Source organism: Pteronotus mesoamericanus, unplaced genomic scaffold (assembly GCF_021234165.1).
Source record: "Pteronotus mesoamericanus isolate MK-2021 breed Mesoamerican mustached bat unplaced genomic scaffold, CSHL_Meso_final contig_65, whole genome shotgun sequence".
NCBI classification, from domain to species: domain Eukaryota; kingdom Metazoa; phylum Chordata; class Mammalia; order Chiroptera; family Mormoopidae; genus Pteronotus; species Pteronotus mesoamericanus.
Window position 1 is genome coordinate 7,217,024 of NW_026555228.1, and position 16,736 is coordinate 7,233,759.

The 16,736-nt window shown below is 38.5% G+C and overlaps 1 protein-coding gene across 2 annotated transcripts in view; it reads left to right on the forward strand.

Annotated features, from left to right (window-relative positions):
• The first annotated feature begins 7 nt into the window (after nt 1–7).
• REPS2 (RALBP1 associated Eps domain containing 2) overlaps nt 8–16,736 on the forward strand; it is a 217,372-nt gene continuing 200,643 nt past the window's right edge. For both annotated transcript variants that reach the window (XM_054581101.1, XM_054581102.1), the window contains exon 1: nt 8–241. In XM_054581101.1, coding sequence (XP_054437076.1) covers nt 8–241 — 234 coding nt within the window. The remainder of the gene's footprint in view (nt 242–16,736) is intronic.

Sequence of the window (16,736 nt, forward strand, 5' to 3'; positions counted from 1 at the left end):
AGGCCCCATGGAGGCGGCGGCGGGCGCGGGCTGCGGCTCCGGGCCGCCGCTGCTGCTCAGCGACGGTGAGCAGCAGTGCTACTCCGAGCTCTTCGCGCGCTGCACTGGCGCTGCCAGCGGTGGCCCCGGGTCCGGGCCCCCTGAAGCAGCCAGGGCCACCCCCAGCGCAGCCACCGCAGCAGCGGGCCCGGTGGCCGATCTGTTTCGAGCGTCGCAGCTGCCCGCCGAGACGCTGCACCAGGTAGGTCCTCGCACCCCTCCCCTTGCGGGTCTGTGGGGATCATTTCTGTGGGGACAGGGGACGGGCTGGGGCGACAAGGCTGCCTACAGGGACCCGGAGGCCTCTGCCAGGTCGCAGAGAAGGGTCTTCGCAGCCGGGAATGGCGGCGACGCCCTTGTCCCCCGGGGGACACCAGCCTCTTCTGCAGCTCAGCAGTCCTGGGTGCGCTCTCTGTCTTCCTCTCCTGAGACAGACTGGTACTCCCTCCCCTCCTCCGGCCATTTCTGGGACTCTGCAGCCGCTCAGACCCAAAGTTTGCCTTGTTCTGCAAGTGGTGTTTGTTTTGGCTGGTGTCTAGTTTAACCTCTGCTCACTGCTCCTGCTCTCCCCTCTCCTGGGTGCCTTGCTGGGCTTTGAACTTGAAGGATGTGTGCTGTATGTGTCTGTAGGGCCGGGGTCCCAGACACCGGTGGACCCCAGAGAGGTCCGCTGTGGGAGACAGCTGTATTGCCCATATGATCATTACTTGGACTTGAAAATAGGATTGGAAAGTAACATGTGTCATAGCTACCTACCTCCTTTTGGCTGCTCCAAACCTGGAAAAGGAGGAGGGGATGATCCACAGCAGATACTCTCTTTCTCTTGTGCTTTCCTTGGAGCTTGGAGAAAGACTACTTGATAAGCACTTTGTCTTTTGCTGTTACCAGCACTAAATGGTGACGAGATTCTTAATATCAGGCCCAAAACGTGAAATGAAGCTTTTTCTTAAAAGCAGTAGCCAGTATGAAAGTTAACATCAATTGAATACCTAGAGTGGGGAGTGGTACTTTAAAATCTAGTTCCAAAGGCGCATTGAGGGTTTTATGGTTCACCTGCAATATCATTGCTTGTAGGGATTTTTAAAAATATTGCTGGAGCATGCGTATGCCTATCTGTGAGCATAACTTTAGCCACTCTGTAATCTTTCACCTTTTAGAATTCAGGATTTCTGAAAATATAATTAGTATTCACGGAATTTAGCAAGGCTGATTGTCCTTTAAGAAGTCCTTGTTACGTAGGCAGTTCTGCCACTGAGCAGTTGAACTGGACCAAGTGGAGAAAAACCAGTACATTAAAACACAAACCATGGTTATGACATCAGGCCCTCAGAAAACACCCTAGCACATTAAATTTATTAAATGCTGTCACTGCTCCTCAACTGAAAAGGAATAAGTGACTGAAGCCACACAGCAAGTGACAGCTGAGCACCTATTAAGGCTTATTTTGTTGTCAGTAATACGTGGAGTGTTATAAGAAGTGTGTATATTAAATCTGAATATATTGGGTGATGACTGCTTAGGGGTTGGGGGAGGCTATCCTGGTGTCAGAACCCATGCTCCCTTGAGGTATAGATAATTTAAGAAGAAACCAAGGTACAGTGCCTTTGCGTGAATGAGATTCTATTCCTCATGCTCAATGGAAACCTGCTTGCAAGAAGACTGCCAAAGGGGACCTCCCTAGAAGACTGCTTGTAGTAAATCTCAGAGCTTTAAGCTCCCCTTTTCAGCCCAGCAAAACAAAATACACCCTTCCCCTTTAACCTAACAACAATTGCAGTAATCCAATATTCTTCTTACAGGTGAAAATTAACAGGAAAGGCATCCTGGACAGGGAAGTGTAATCAGAAGAGATTCAAACAAAGCTAGCAGCCGGCAGCTGTAATTTTTACCAACCTCTTTGGCGGTGTGTAGCGTGTCTGAGTGTGTGTATATGTAGTGTGCATACACATGCTTTATTCACCTTGATTCACAGTACTCTATGAGTGTATTAGCCATTCTTTAAAACAAATGCAGACGTTTTTCGCTTTTCCCTGTTAAACAGGAACCTGTAAGTTCAGGATTAAGTGGCCCAACAGGTATAACTGTTCAAATCATGGAGGCACTAACCAGCTCTTGTAGTTTCTATGGTAACAGCCAGATGTTCTTAATAAGCATACAATTAAGATTACCATAATGTTTCAGGATGGGTGAAAATCTTATCTGAATTAAATATTCTATAAAAATGCTTAATTTTGTCTCTTCTTGGGATAAAAATAAACCACTACACCTGTTACTTCGTTATGGGAATGAATTATCTTAGGGATTTTTTTCAGTTGAAGTATATAACATATTTATTAAATATATACACATATTTTAATAGAATTTATTTTTTAGAGCAGTTTGGAGTTTACAGAAAAATTGAGGGGAAGGTACAGAGTTCCCATGTACTCCATGCCCCTACGCCTGCACAGCTGTCCCCACGATCTACATTCCCCACCATAGTGACAACATTGGTACAATTGATGAACCTGCATCGGCACATCGTAATCACCCAGAGTTCATAGTTTACGATATGGTTCACTCATGGTGATGTACCTCACTCTTGGTGATGTACGATCTATGGATTTGGGCGGATGTATAATGACATGTACCCATCATTATAATATACAGAGTATTTTCCCTGCCCTAAAAATCCTGTGTGCTCCACTTCTGTGCTTCATCCCTTCCTCTTACCCTCAAACCTTGGCAAGCAACTGATCTTTTGACTTTCTCCATAATTTTGCCTTTTTCAGATTCTCATATACTTGGAATCACACAGTCTGTAATCTTTTCAGATTGGCTTCTTCCATTTAGTAATATGCATTTAAGATTCTTCCATGTCCATTCATAGCCTAATGGCTCGTTTCTTTTTAGTGCTGAATAATATTCCATTGTCTGGATGGACCACAGTTTATTTATCCATTCAGCAACTGGAGGACATCTTGGTTGCTTTTGAGTTTTGGCAATTATGGATAAAAGTGCTCTAAACATCTGTGTGCACTTAGGTTTTCAGCTACTTTGGGTAAATACTAAGGATCAAGATTGCTAAATCATATAATAAAATGATGTTTAGTTTTGTAAGAAACTGCCAAACTGTCTTCCAAAGTGGCTGAATCATTTTGCAATCCCACTAGCAATGAATGAGAGTTCCTGCTGTTCCACATCCTTGTCGGCATTTGGTGTTGTCAGTGTTCTGGATTTTGGCTCTTTTAATAGGTGTGTAGTGGTGTCTCTTTGTTCTTTTAATTTGCAGTTCCCTAATGACGTATGATTTTCAGCATCTTTTCATGTGCTTATTTGCCATCTTGAATTATTTTAACACATCTTAATAGCCTATTTTAAAAGGCCTTTTGGACTCTTTATAAGAATATTTATCTTCATGTGCTGATTTATTTTAAAAGCAGGATTTTAATACTAAGTAGAAAAATGGTAGAATGAAACAAATTAGAAAAGGAAAATATCAATGTCTGAGAAACAGGTAAATAATTTTTGTTTAATACTTTAAGATAAAGAACTAGAGATGTTAGAGTGATAGGTTTCCCAGTTTGTGAAGTATTGCATTGGTATTCAAATGCTAGCATTCTACTAGCAAGCATAGGGTGTGGTGGGAATCAGGTTTGGGTTTGAAGGCATTTGAGTTTCTGTTGTGTATCAGACAGACACTATTCTAGCTGCTAAGTTTATAGCAATGAATCAGACACAAATCCCTGTCCTCATCGAGCATGCATTCCAGTGCTGATGTTTTTATTCTTAAGAGTTTAAGTAAGAATATATTTGAAATATAACATCTAGAAATAAAATGTCTACCTTAAACTGGTAAGTTTTTTGTTTGATGTAATAAATTAACAACCTGTACAGACTCCTTTATAGTATCTATCTTTTAGGATGGTATCTTAGTCCTTGGGAATGCTGTGCATATTTCAAGTAGTCATTATAATTATTTTTATTTTTATTGATAGTCATCTCTTTTGTTTTGCAATAATGTTTTTATTTTTCATTGAGATATAATTGACACATAACATTATATTAATTTCAGGTGTGCAACATAATGATTTGATATTTGTATATATTGTGAAATGATCACCACAATAAGTCTAGTTAACTTACATCACCACATAGTCACAATTTTTTTTTCTTGTGATGAGATTACTACAATTTACCCTCTTAGCAACTTTCAGGTATTCAGTACAATATTATTAACTATAGTCATCATGCTTTACATTACATCCCCATAACCTATTTATTTTATAACTGGCAGTTTGTACCTTTTGATCCCCTTTACCCATTTCCCCCCTCCAGCAACCACCAATTTCTTCTCTCTTATCTATGAGTTGGGGGGGTGGTTGGTTGGTTGGTTGACTGGTTGGCTGATTGGCTGGTCTTTAGACTCCACGTATAAATGAGATCGTAAGGTTTTTGTCTTTCTATGTATGACTTGATGGTTAACTCTTAAGACTTTAAGGGGAATACTTATAAAACTCTGTTGACTTTGTATTATCAGGGGAAGTCACTGAATAAGAGAAAAGCCAGTAAGTAGTGTCTGATTGTTTAAGCAGCTTTGATTGAGATGAAGTAAAACGAAGTTGTGAGAAGTATGGGATATTCTAAAAATTCCTGCACATGAGGCCTCTCCTTTGGGAAGAAGTGATATTGAAAGGTTTTCTTGCAGTTCTTTGAAGCAACCAACTATTTAGTCATTAAAGAAAACTATAGGCAAAAGACAAAATTCTTGTGAACTTTTTCCTGTCGTAGATTATTAGCCAGAACTCTATTTTTAAAATGCAAATGGAACAATTTTTCATTTTTGCATCTTTATATAATATCCTTTTGTAGCATATACTTTAGGGAGATAGAGACCAGTACACTAAAACAGTAACTGGGAATATATGCTGTTTGGGAGAGATAGTGTGTTTTATGTTTTATTTTTGGGAAAAGAATGAACGCCAGCAGATAATAGTGAGTCCCAGAGGCAAACCATTGTCTGGTTAAAAGGAGGACGTTTGCATAATTGTTACTTGTTGACTTTATTTTTATTAAAAAAAAGACATCTCAGGTGTGCAAAACTAAAGCCTTACCCAATAAATAACTGTGTGTGCACCACTCAGCGTAAGAAGTAAACAGCCCAGTTAATGTGAAAGTTTCCTGTGACCCCTTTTTTGGTCCCATTTTCCTCCATCCCTACCCTAGAGGCTACTGCTGTCCTGAATTTGGTGTGCATGATTTGAAAAAAATTTAATTATATGTATGTGTATATATATTGTGTGGATATGTATATATACATGTATATGTAAAAATTTTTAATTCTTAGTGTATATGTGTGTTTGTGTGTCACTAAAACAGTATGTGGATTTGTATGGCTTTTCAACTTAAAATGAGGAGTATCATATTCTTTGTAACCTGCAACTTGCTTTTCTTCTCATTATATTTTTGAGATTCATCCTTGTTGACACACGTAGCTCTAGTTCATTTACTGCATTTTGCTGTGTATAAAGCACATCGACATTTTTGGCCCAAACTTTCAGGGGAAAAAAAACCTTTCACTTAAATTTTTTTAATTCAATGTTTAAATTTATTTATATTTAGAAACAAAACCAATTATCATATTCCAGGGTATTGTTTTGTATATGGATATTGTTATTGCTTTCTAGAGTTATACTTCTAACACATAAGCATAAATAAAAGAATTAAAAACATTTATTTAGATACAGAATTAGTGCTTACCCATGTATAATGTGCATCCTTATTTTTCCCTAAAAAATTTGGGCAAGAAAGTGCACATTTTACATGGCAAAATATGGTATGTTTCCTTTCTAAAAAATTAATTGATATTTGAGGGTTTGGGAGGAGGAAGAGAGAAGGAGGGGGGAGGGAGAGAGAGAGAAACATTGATTTGTTGTTCTGCTTATTTATACATTTATTGGTTGATTCTTGTATGTGCCGTGACTAGGGATCGAACCTTGGCATTTTGGGATGACACTCTAACCACCTGAACTACTCGGCCAGGGCCTTATGTTTCCTTTTTAAAATCTCTCCTGCCTGGTATGGCTCAGTGGATTGAGTGCTGGCCTGTGAACTGAAGAGTTGCTGGTTCAATTCCCAGTCAAGGCACATGCCTGGGTTGCAGGCCAGGTCCCCAGTAGGGGGTGCGTGAGAGGCAGCCACACATTGATGTTTCTCTCCCTCTCTTTCTTCCTCCCTTCCCTTCTCTCTAAAAATAAAGAAATAAAAAATACTAAAAAAATAAATAAAATTTAAAATCTTCATTACCTACTCTTACAAAGACTCATCATTATGGTGCTATAGAGACCTTTATGCCTAAGGAAAGTAGGTGACATTTTTCTTTATATAGAATGTCACATGAATGAGATTTGTTCTAAATGTATATGGATATTAAAAATGCCTTCATAGATAGCAAATTGCATACTGATATTTTTCAGAATTTTAGAGGACCTTTGATTAGGCTTTCATAGGCTTACTCTTTGCTCATCTTTTTAAAAATGGAAAATCTCAAACAAACAAGTGGATAGAAAAGTACAATACATTAAACTCCTCTGCACTTGCCACACAGACTCAACAGCCATCAATATGGGGTCAGTTCCATTCCATCTGCATTTCCATCTTTGTTCCCTTCCCTTTCTATTATCTTGAAGAAAGTCTCAGACATATGATTCACAGGTTTTATATTTAAGGAAGAAATCTGGGAATGGTTAGAGATGGGAACATGCAGGGATTTAATATGGGCAGAAAAGTTACCGTGGTCTATGGTCAAACGGCAAAATTTAGTTATGGTTCCATGCAATCAAGCCATTGACAGTCTTTAAGATAACAGTGTTTGAGAACTCATTTAGAATAATTAGGGAAACCAATAGGGAGACTGAAAAAGTAACAAAGTGAAGACTAGAAATACAAGGTGGATTTTAACATTGTCCTAGTTTCATACACATAACTAGGGATAGCCCTACTTTAAGGATATAGAAAATTGGTGTTGAGGAAATCTTGAGTTGTTTCACTAATTATTGGAAACTTTTTAAAGAGGGTTTGGTTCCCTTCCAGGTATTTTGAAACTTTCTACTTGTTTTCTAAAAACAGATGCCTAGTATTTTGTTTTTATATCATTATGTTCTTTGGTACATGCTTATTGGTCGGCAAGTGTCTTAGCCTGTTTGGGCTGCTATAACAAATTGCTACAGACTGGTGGCTTTGAGACAGCAGATATTTATTGCTCATAGTTCCGCACTCTGGCAGTCCAAGATCAAGGCATTGGCAGGTTTGGGGTCTGGTGAGGGCCCCCTTCCTGGTTCATAGCTGGTACCTTTGTTCCCTGTCCTCACGTGGTTAAAAGGGCTAGAGAGCTTTCTGGCCTCTTAAAAGGGCACGAATCCCATTCATGAGGACTCTACCCTCTTGGTCTAAGCATTTGCCAAAGGCCCCACCTTCTCATACAATCAGTCACACTGGGCATTAGGATTTCAACATAGGAATTTTGCTGGGAATGAAGACATTCAGATCATAGCAGCAACCAACAAACCTGGATTGCTCAGGGCTGTGGGGTTTCCTGGGATGCAGGGATTTCAGTTTTCAAACAAGGATAGACCTAGGTCAACTAGGATTGTTGGTCTTCCCCTCTATTGGTTACTATATTAGTTATCTGTTGCTTTATAATGAATTTTCATCAATCTAAATTGCAAACACATTATCACATTTTACAACACATATTATCTCATTTTTTCTGTGGGTCAGGAGTCCTGACATGGTCTTCAGCTCAGTTTTACAAGGCTGAAATAAAGGCGTTGGCTTAGTGGCATTCCTTTCTGAAGCCTGGGCACCTCTTCCAAGCTCACTTAGTTGTTAGTAGAATTCAGTTTCTTGTGATTTTAAGACAAAAGCCCTTAGCTTCTAGAGGCCACTTGCTGTTCCTTGCCACATGACCCTCTCCATAAGCAGTTCACAACATGGCTGTTTGCTCCCCTAAGGCCATCAGGAGATTCTCTCCAGTTGGCCTCAATGAGTGACATCCCATCACCTTTGCCATATTCTGTTGGTTAGGAGCAAGTCACAGATTCTGTCTGCATTCAAGGGATTATGTAAAAGCACAGACACCCAGAAGTGAGAATTATTCAGGGTGAGGAGCACCTTAGGGTCTTTCCACCACAGTTGCCTTTTAGAGCTCTCTGAAGCAGAAAATTATTCTGATTAGCTTTTTTTGTGTGTGTGTGGCCAGAATATATACCTTTGCTTCACCACTCATTTCAAATATCTTTATCTTCTTAAAAAACATTCTCATGCATAATTCATTTTCTTATTCCAAGTAGAACAGGCAGATATATGTCTTCTAAGGTATTATTTCCAATTTTAGTCTTTAGGTAGTTTGTTTTTCCTCTCAACTAGTAGGAGGCAGGAAAAGGCAAAAGCAGATGCGAGTGCCCTGCGTGCCCACTCCTGCACAGGAGCAGGGTCCAGTTAAGGGGTCTGTGACTTCAGATATGGGGAAAATGCATCTTTATTTATACTAACCCCTAAATGAAATCCAGCATTTCTATTATGCATATAGGCAACAAAACACAGTAGTATTAGTATGACCTGTGATTTATCACCTGTAGAAATAGCATATTTTCAAAATCATACAATCGTCTCATATGTCAATGACATTTTACAATAGTTTAGGTACATTGGCTAACCTTATTCATTGTGCTACTAAAGAAACAAATGTGCTACCACCACAAACTTGTTTTTAAACTATTTTGATAGCTGCATTTCAATGTGTTTCTTTTATAATCCTATGTATTTTAAGTGTTTAATTCTATGCATTTAAAAACATTATTCTGGGAAGAGGTCCATGTAGACTGCCCAACAGGGCCACAGCACAGAAATGGTTAAGAAGCCCTGCTCAGAAGAGTTGCAAGGTGTCAGGACTAGAAATTTCAGTTCTTAGGAGTCATTTTTTCAAAGTCAGAAAGGCAGAGGCTGGCCAGCCCTGGGGCAGGATTGTCCTGTCCTCTGTGGTCCCTCCCCCTCCAGTCCATCTTACAAGGGGGAGGGAAGCCCAGAGTGAATGACTGCTCAACTGCTTCCTGCAGGACTTCGCCCTGTGGTTTCTGCAATTCCTGCAGTCCCCGCTCTGAGCTCTCTCTGCTCCTGACCTTTCCGTCTGGCCCTCTCAGCTCTGTCTCACTTCAAAGAGTCCCTCTGGAGCAGGTGCTTGTCGGCTGTTGGGCCTCTTTTATTTGCCACTATTATTTCTACTTCCAATACTGGCTAGACCATGGACTTTAAGGAAAATGTGATTTTAACTGACTGGAGAAATCCAGCTATCTTTATAGGTTAATTCATGACCAGAAGAGGCTATTAACATTAGGCTAGTAGCAAATGTTTGTTTTGACATACTTCATTTATAACACTTTGCCATTGGTTTACAGAAAAATATTTTTGTTCAGCCTCCTGGGGGTAATTACGTGGTTTACCTGTGTTAATTTCCTGACTAATTGAAGTAAACTCCGTAAATGCCAGCAATTAAGAATTGTTTTTGTTTTTTTAAAAGCAGACTTTCTTATATGTGTAATGTTTGCCCCGATGCCTTCAAAAGAACATATTTAATACAATAATCTCTTTGTTTCTCCTTTAGTTCAGGGCCAGCCTTGTGTAAAACAAATCATTATATGCCAACAGATTTTTGTCCCTGGAGATGTTTGGTGTGCTTGCTTTTTGAGGTTTTTTTCCCTTTAGGACCTCTTTCAAGTTAAAAATGTTTCAACTCCTCTCCTTTGCGTACACCCTGGTACCTTTATAGTGCTATTACTGAGAGGTGGCAATGGAAGTAAAGCACCTGCACTTTAACATGTGGATATTTTAGACCCTTTTACTTTATTTATTGTTCTGGATCAAGGCTTCTCTACCTCAGCACCATCGACACTTTGGTTGGAGTCATTCTTTGTTGTAGGGTCTGCCCTGTGCATTGTAGGGTATCTAGCAGCATCCATGGTCTCTACCCAGCAGATGCAAGTATCTGTCCCTCCCGCAGATGTTACAACCAAAAATGTTTTCAAACATTGCCAAGTGTCCCCGAGAGCAAAAATCTACTCTGGTTGTAGCAGCTACCATTTATTTACTGATTACCATATACCTGGCCTTGTCTTTTAACTTTTAGAAAGCTCATTTTATTTAATTCTGACAAACAGACCACTAGATAGGAATTATTATCTCCAGTTTGAAGAAAATAAAAGAAGGTGCAGAGGTTCAGTAACTTTACTAAGGTCACAGAGATAAGTGACGTTTGGTAGTAGTTTTCATAATTATTTGGGTTGAAATTCAGTCTTTGTTGAAGAGACAAACTAAAAAAAGAAAGGAAGGTTTCCTGATGCTGTATTAATAGAGAGGCTATTGTTTTCATAACAATTCTGTGTAAATGTTGGGATTCTTCTTTAAAGGATGATTCTGTGGGGGGGGGCGGTGTGTCTGAGTAAGGATTTGGGGCCATTTCTAAGGAGTTTCTGTGCTATGGTGAAGCAGAACATGGGACATTCTAAGGTCATAGCTGATCAAACTTTGAAGCCAAGGAAGCCATCAGAAATTGGCGTAAGGCTGTGTCTCATTCAGAACCCTGAAGGAAATAACGTGCTCTGAAGGTTTCACTGAAAGCAGAGCCGTTGAGGCATGAAAAAACTAGCAGCAGCAGGAAGCCAGGGCTGTCCCTAGCTCTGAAGGGCTCAGGGGAAGGAATATCGTTGCTGGAGCTGTGAAAGATTGTTCCCCGACATAGTAGTCTAGAAGAAGGCAGCCACTGCCAGAGCTGTGGCCAGGGAGGGGACGGTGGGCTGAGGGGCAGATAACCCACTCTGTCACCGGCCCTCTGGTGTGCTGCGGTGCCTCTCACTGTCTTCACCCCAGTGGAAGTCAGGGGCAAGGGTACCTGTATTTTGAAGCTCATAGAGGTCAGCCTCCTGGGCAGAGGGGATGAATAATCACTGGGAGTAGCTCCAGGGGGCAAATAGAGGAAAGGCCACATAGGCTACAAGCTTGGCTGGGGACATGGCTGGTGTGGGGAGAGAGGGAAGTCCATTTGTGCCAAGCAAGGTCTGGGTGTATGACCTCCAGGAGGGATAGGGGAGGGCTGGACATGAATGACTGGCCCATCTGAGCTGCTTTTCACACTTATCCAGGGGAGCCTTGAGGACTAAGTGATTGTCTCTCTGCATTTGGATATGGGGGTGTGCTTTTTGAGCAGAGTGGGGCATTTCATCAGTTGTGGAACTTGTTCTTGTTCAGGGCACTGGGGAAAATGTAGCAGTGGAGGGGCCTTCCTGGAGATTCTGCAAGAAGTAAGCTGCGCATGGTGGGAAAGGTCACCCTAGGACCAGAGATGAATTAGTTCAGGGGAGTAGAAAGAATATATAACATTTGAGGGTATGACTTTGCATTAGTTCAGCTTTTTTCTTTCCCCGAAGGATAGCATTCCTGTATGTGTATGTGTATGTGTATCCATGTAGGATTTCTTTGTATGTTGCTCAGGCTCAGTAAGGCCCTACTGAGCAAACTGAGGCCTTACAAAAACTTAAACTTCTTCTCACACACTGTAAAGGCAAATGCAAAGAAACAGCTTTGTTCTCATTTGCATTCTTCATAGGCTAATGTATCTTCTGGAAAACTTGTTGCCATGGCAATGGGATATTATCTATCTCTGTAGGGTACTATGTAAAAATAGCCCTTTGTGTTCAAGGATGATGTTGGTGACAGGTGTTTGGATGAATGTGTAGCAGGGTGCTTTGTCAGCATTCCATTATTTAAAAAGTTGTGAAATTAAAATGAATATTTATTTTTTCTCTCAAAATGTAATTTTATCTGGAATAGGCAGGTAGTGGTGCTCTGTTTAATTATGAGTTATACACCTTCCTTTGAAGGTCTAGTAAATATGATTGGTGATAAGTAAGTGGATTTTCTGCTCTTTCTGTCAGTGCTATAGGGTGTGCAACACAAGATGGGGGGGGGAGTAGTATGATTCTCTTAATTCTTGAATAAATGGTTCTACCTAAGAGCCTTTGTACTTTAAACCAAGAAGTAGAAAGTGGTTAGGTGGAATAGAGGAGCTCTGAGCTGTTTATCAAATATTAACTTCTTGCAGTTTCTTAAATGGAAAAGATCCTTGGTGAAAGCCAGTTCTCCTGCTGGTTTTAGCATTGGCCTCATACATATAGCCAAAGATGGACTCATGACCTTAATCTTATTTTTTCCTTTGAAAAATCCTTTGGGCAATTTCTTAGAGCAGTAACTTTTAAACATTTTGTCATACACTCACCTTTTTCTAGAGATTTGTCTTACATGTAAATAACAGCTCCCTGGTGCTGAACTGACATAAAATTTACTCTAGTTTTGGGAATTTTAGACTTTCCTGAGAAAATACCGTGGCTGGTCATTTTAGACCTCAAAGTAATCTCTAATTCTGATACGCATTGTACTACTGCAGAAATGGAATCATGGCCTCTGTCTTTTCTCTTGGAGTCAACATGAATATCTTTTTTTGCTAATGATATCAGAAATAGTTACTGAATGGCTTGCTGGGTATCCACTACTACTCTTTGAACTGTTTGTGTATTGGAGAGCTTAATTCCAATAAACATTCTTAACTATTTTGTCACTATTTTCCAGATGAGGCCTACTTACTAGTATGACTTTCTATTCCGGGTAAGTATTGTGGAGTTTTAAGACTTGGTTGCTCCTTCTTGCTTTTCTGTTTGTTGAAGTGTTTCTGACACTGAAGGCATTCTTCTACCCAGGGGTGGAAAAAATACAGCCTATGGGCCAAATCCATCCTATTCTCTATTTTGGGGGTGGGGGTGGGGTATGGCCTATGAGCTAAGAATGGCTTTTACATTTTTAAATTGTTGGCAGAAAATAAAAGGAATGTTTCATGACATGTGAAAATTATATGAAATTCAAATTTCAGTTTCCATAAACAAAGTGTTATTGGCACACAGCCGCACTCGTGTTTACGTATTGTCTGTAGCTGCTTTCATACTATAGCGGGCCGAGTTGAGTAGTTCTAAAAGAGACTGTGTAGCCCTCAGAACCTAAAGTATTTCCAGAAAAAGTTTGCCAACCCATACTATATAATTTTCTACATCTAGAATGGGAAACTATTGAATAATAAAAGCATATTGGATTTATATACAGTTCATATGTATTTGAATTATCTTTTGGTAGGAATTATATTTTCCTTTATTTCACCAAATGCTACTGTTTTCACAATCTTAGTTTTGTGAATTATGACATATCTCAAATATACTTGATTTTAGCTCTCTTTCTATACTGAGATTGGTTTTATCATAACAAATACTCACAACTTCTCAAATGAGGGAGAGTAATGACTTTTATCATTTTACTAGTTAATGTGTTTCCTTTGCTAGGTCAGTAATTATATTTCCCCCAGCTCTATTTACATCTAACTATATTGGGTTCTATTTTTTGGGCTTTCAACTAACATGTAAACATTGATACTTTAAGGGGGACAGGGGAAAGTGGTGGTGGGAAGCTAGAGACAAATGAATTTGAACAAAAAATAAAAACTAAAAAAACATTGATACTTCAATAATCCTAAGACACCTGTACTAATTCTATTTTAATTTAATAAATACAGTATATGATAAAGATTACACCTTCTACTTTCATCCTATTGGATATAATATACTCAAAACAATCAACTTTAGAACATTCATGTCATTATTTAAAAATATGTTTTCTTCTTTATCTGTTGTTTCCCTACTTTTTAAAATTACAGCTTCATTGAGATATAATTCACATATTATACAACTCACCCATTTAAAGTGTACATTAAGTTTTTAGTATATTCATTATCTCTTTCCTGAGTATTTTCACCACCCCCCCAAAAAACCCATACCCACTAGCAGTCTCCCCCCAATTCCATTATCCCTGGACAGCCACAACTCTACTTTCTATTCATATAGATTTATGTGTTCTTGAACATTTTATACAAATGAAAGCATACAATATGTGCGACTGGCTTTTAACAATTTAGCATAATGTTTTCAACATTCATCCATGTGGTCGTTAGTATCAATACTTTTTATGGCCCAATATTCCATGGTATTGATATACAACATTTTATTTATCTATCAATTGATGGACATTTGGGTTGTTTCTGCATTTTGGCTTTTATGAATAATGCTGCTATGACCATTCGTGTACAAGTTTTTGTGTGAATCTATATTTTCATTTCTCTTGGTTAATTATGTTGGAGTAGAATTACTGGGCCCTATGGTCACTCTATGTTCAACCTTTTGAGGACCTGCCAGACACTTTTCCAAAGCTGCTACACCATTTTACATTCCCATCAGCAATGCTCCACGTCCTCACCAAACTTTGTTATTGACTGTCTTTGATCATAGCCATCTTAAGTGAGAAATGGTATTTTATTGTAGTTTTAATTTTCATTTCCCTCGGGTGACTAGTGATGTTGATGATGTAAGTGCTTATTGGCCATTTGTGTATTTTCTTTAGGAAAATGTCAATTTAGATCACTTGTGCATTTTTAAATTGGGGTATTTGTCTTTATAAAAGATTGAGTTTAAGAGTTCTTTATATATTTTATGTACAAGTGCCCGATCAGATAAAAAACTTGCAAAAATTTTCTCCCAATCTATGGGCTATCTTTTCACTTTTTTGATAGTATCTTTTGAAGGATAAAAAATTTTTATTTTAGTGAGGTAATTTATTTATTTTTTTACTTTTATCACTTATGTTTTTGGTGTCATATTTAAGAAACCATTGTTTAACCCCAGATCACAAAGGTTTACTCCTATGTTTTCTTCTTAGAGTTTTATAGTCTTAGCTCTTACATTTAGTTGTTTGATCCATTTTAAGTTAATTTTTCTATATGGTGTAAGGGAAGGGTTCAGCTCCATTCTTTGTGTATGGATATCTAGTTGTCCTAGTGTCATTTGTTGCGAAGTTATCCTAGCATCATTCTTTTTTTTCTATTTTTTTAAATTATTTTTTACTTTTTCCCATTGAATGGCTTTGGAATCATTGTTCAAAATCAAATAACCATAAATATGAGGGTTTATATTTGGACCATCCAACCTATTTCATTGATTTCTATTTCTATCATTATGTCAGTATCACACTGTCTTGATTTGTTTTATTTATTTTAAGGCCCATGTCTCTCCTTCATTCCCTTCACACTTAATGTTAGGATATTTCACAATTAATGTTGTATTTCACATGACACCAAAGCTTGCAGACTGGGTGTTAGTGGCTTGGGAAAGGATTCTGAGTCTAGAGTGGAGCACTGTTAACTCTTAGGAAACAAATGGGTGGGAGGCGGGGGTAGTGACAAAGGTGATAAATTGGATGCTTCACCTGCACTGAACAGCATACTTGAAGCAAGAGTAAAAAATAATCTAGCTTTACATAATTTCAAGCCTGAGTACTAATGGTTCCAGTTTCTTTTTATGGACTCTTTTTAAAGAAATGCTGCATCACTAAATATTGTTGGCACAGAGGACAACACTGTGGAAAAAAATGGACATTGATGACTTTTAGTCAAAAAGATTGATAAAAGTCCAATTCTGAATGTGAAGAAGTTTTAGGAAAACCTTGAACAATTAATTTTACTTATTTTCTTTTTTATGTATATATGAATGATAAATGAAATATCTAAGTCTAAAAGAGCTCCTTTGATATGTCTAATAAATTTTAAGAGGCAGAGTACTGTGTCTTATCTTATTTGGTGGTGCTTTGCTAGTGCTACCTAAAATAATGGTATTTTAGGTTTGAAATGCGGTTATCCTCCTGCTTCTAGCTGTGTTCACACATCAGAGAAAGTTGGATCCTTTGTCAAAGTCTGTTGTATGAATTGACCTTGGTTTCTATTTCCTGCAGTCACTATATGTCCAATCTGTTTTCTAAACACCATAATTTTGTTCTTTCTCTTGTTCTTGTAGGCTTTAGCCTTAAAAAAGCCCTGTATTATTGTTCTAGTGGAGTTTTGAGTGGGAATAGAGGTTACCATGTATGTGGAATCGAGTAAGAATGTTCAACGAATCAAGAGATGAGCTGACAGAAAATGACTTTTAGAAGAGTTGCAAAAATAGTACAGATAATTCTCTTATATTTATTACCATACTCCCTAATGTTAACATCTTACCTAACATAGTACAATAACCAAGAACAGGAAATTAACATTGGTACAGTATTATTAACTAAAGTATAGACCTTATTCAGATTTCATCAGTTTTTCCACTGGTGGCCTATTTCTGTTCCAGGATACTAGCCAAGATTTCATATTGCACTTAATTGTTATTTCTCCTTAGACTTGTCTAGTCTGTAATAGTTTCTTAATCTTATCTTTCATGACACAGTTGAAGACTACTGGTCAGTTATTTGTAGAATGTCCCTCAATTTGGCTTTCTTTGATGTTTTCTTATGATTTGAATAGTGTTGTGCATTTTCGGGCAAGATTATTAGAAAAATGATGATGCATTCTTTGTAGTGCATTGTATCAGGGAGTTCATAGTGTTGACGTCTTTCTGTGGTTAACATTTACTTTTGATTCCTTAGGTTTGTGTCTGCAGAATATTTTTCCCCTTGTAGTCAAAGTATTTTGGGGGAGATGCTTTGAGATTATGCAAATAACCTATTTCTTCTCAAACTTTTGCACACTGATTTTT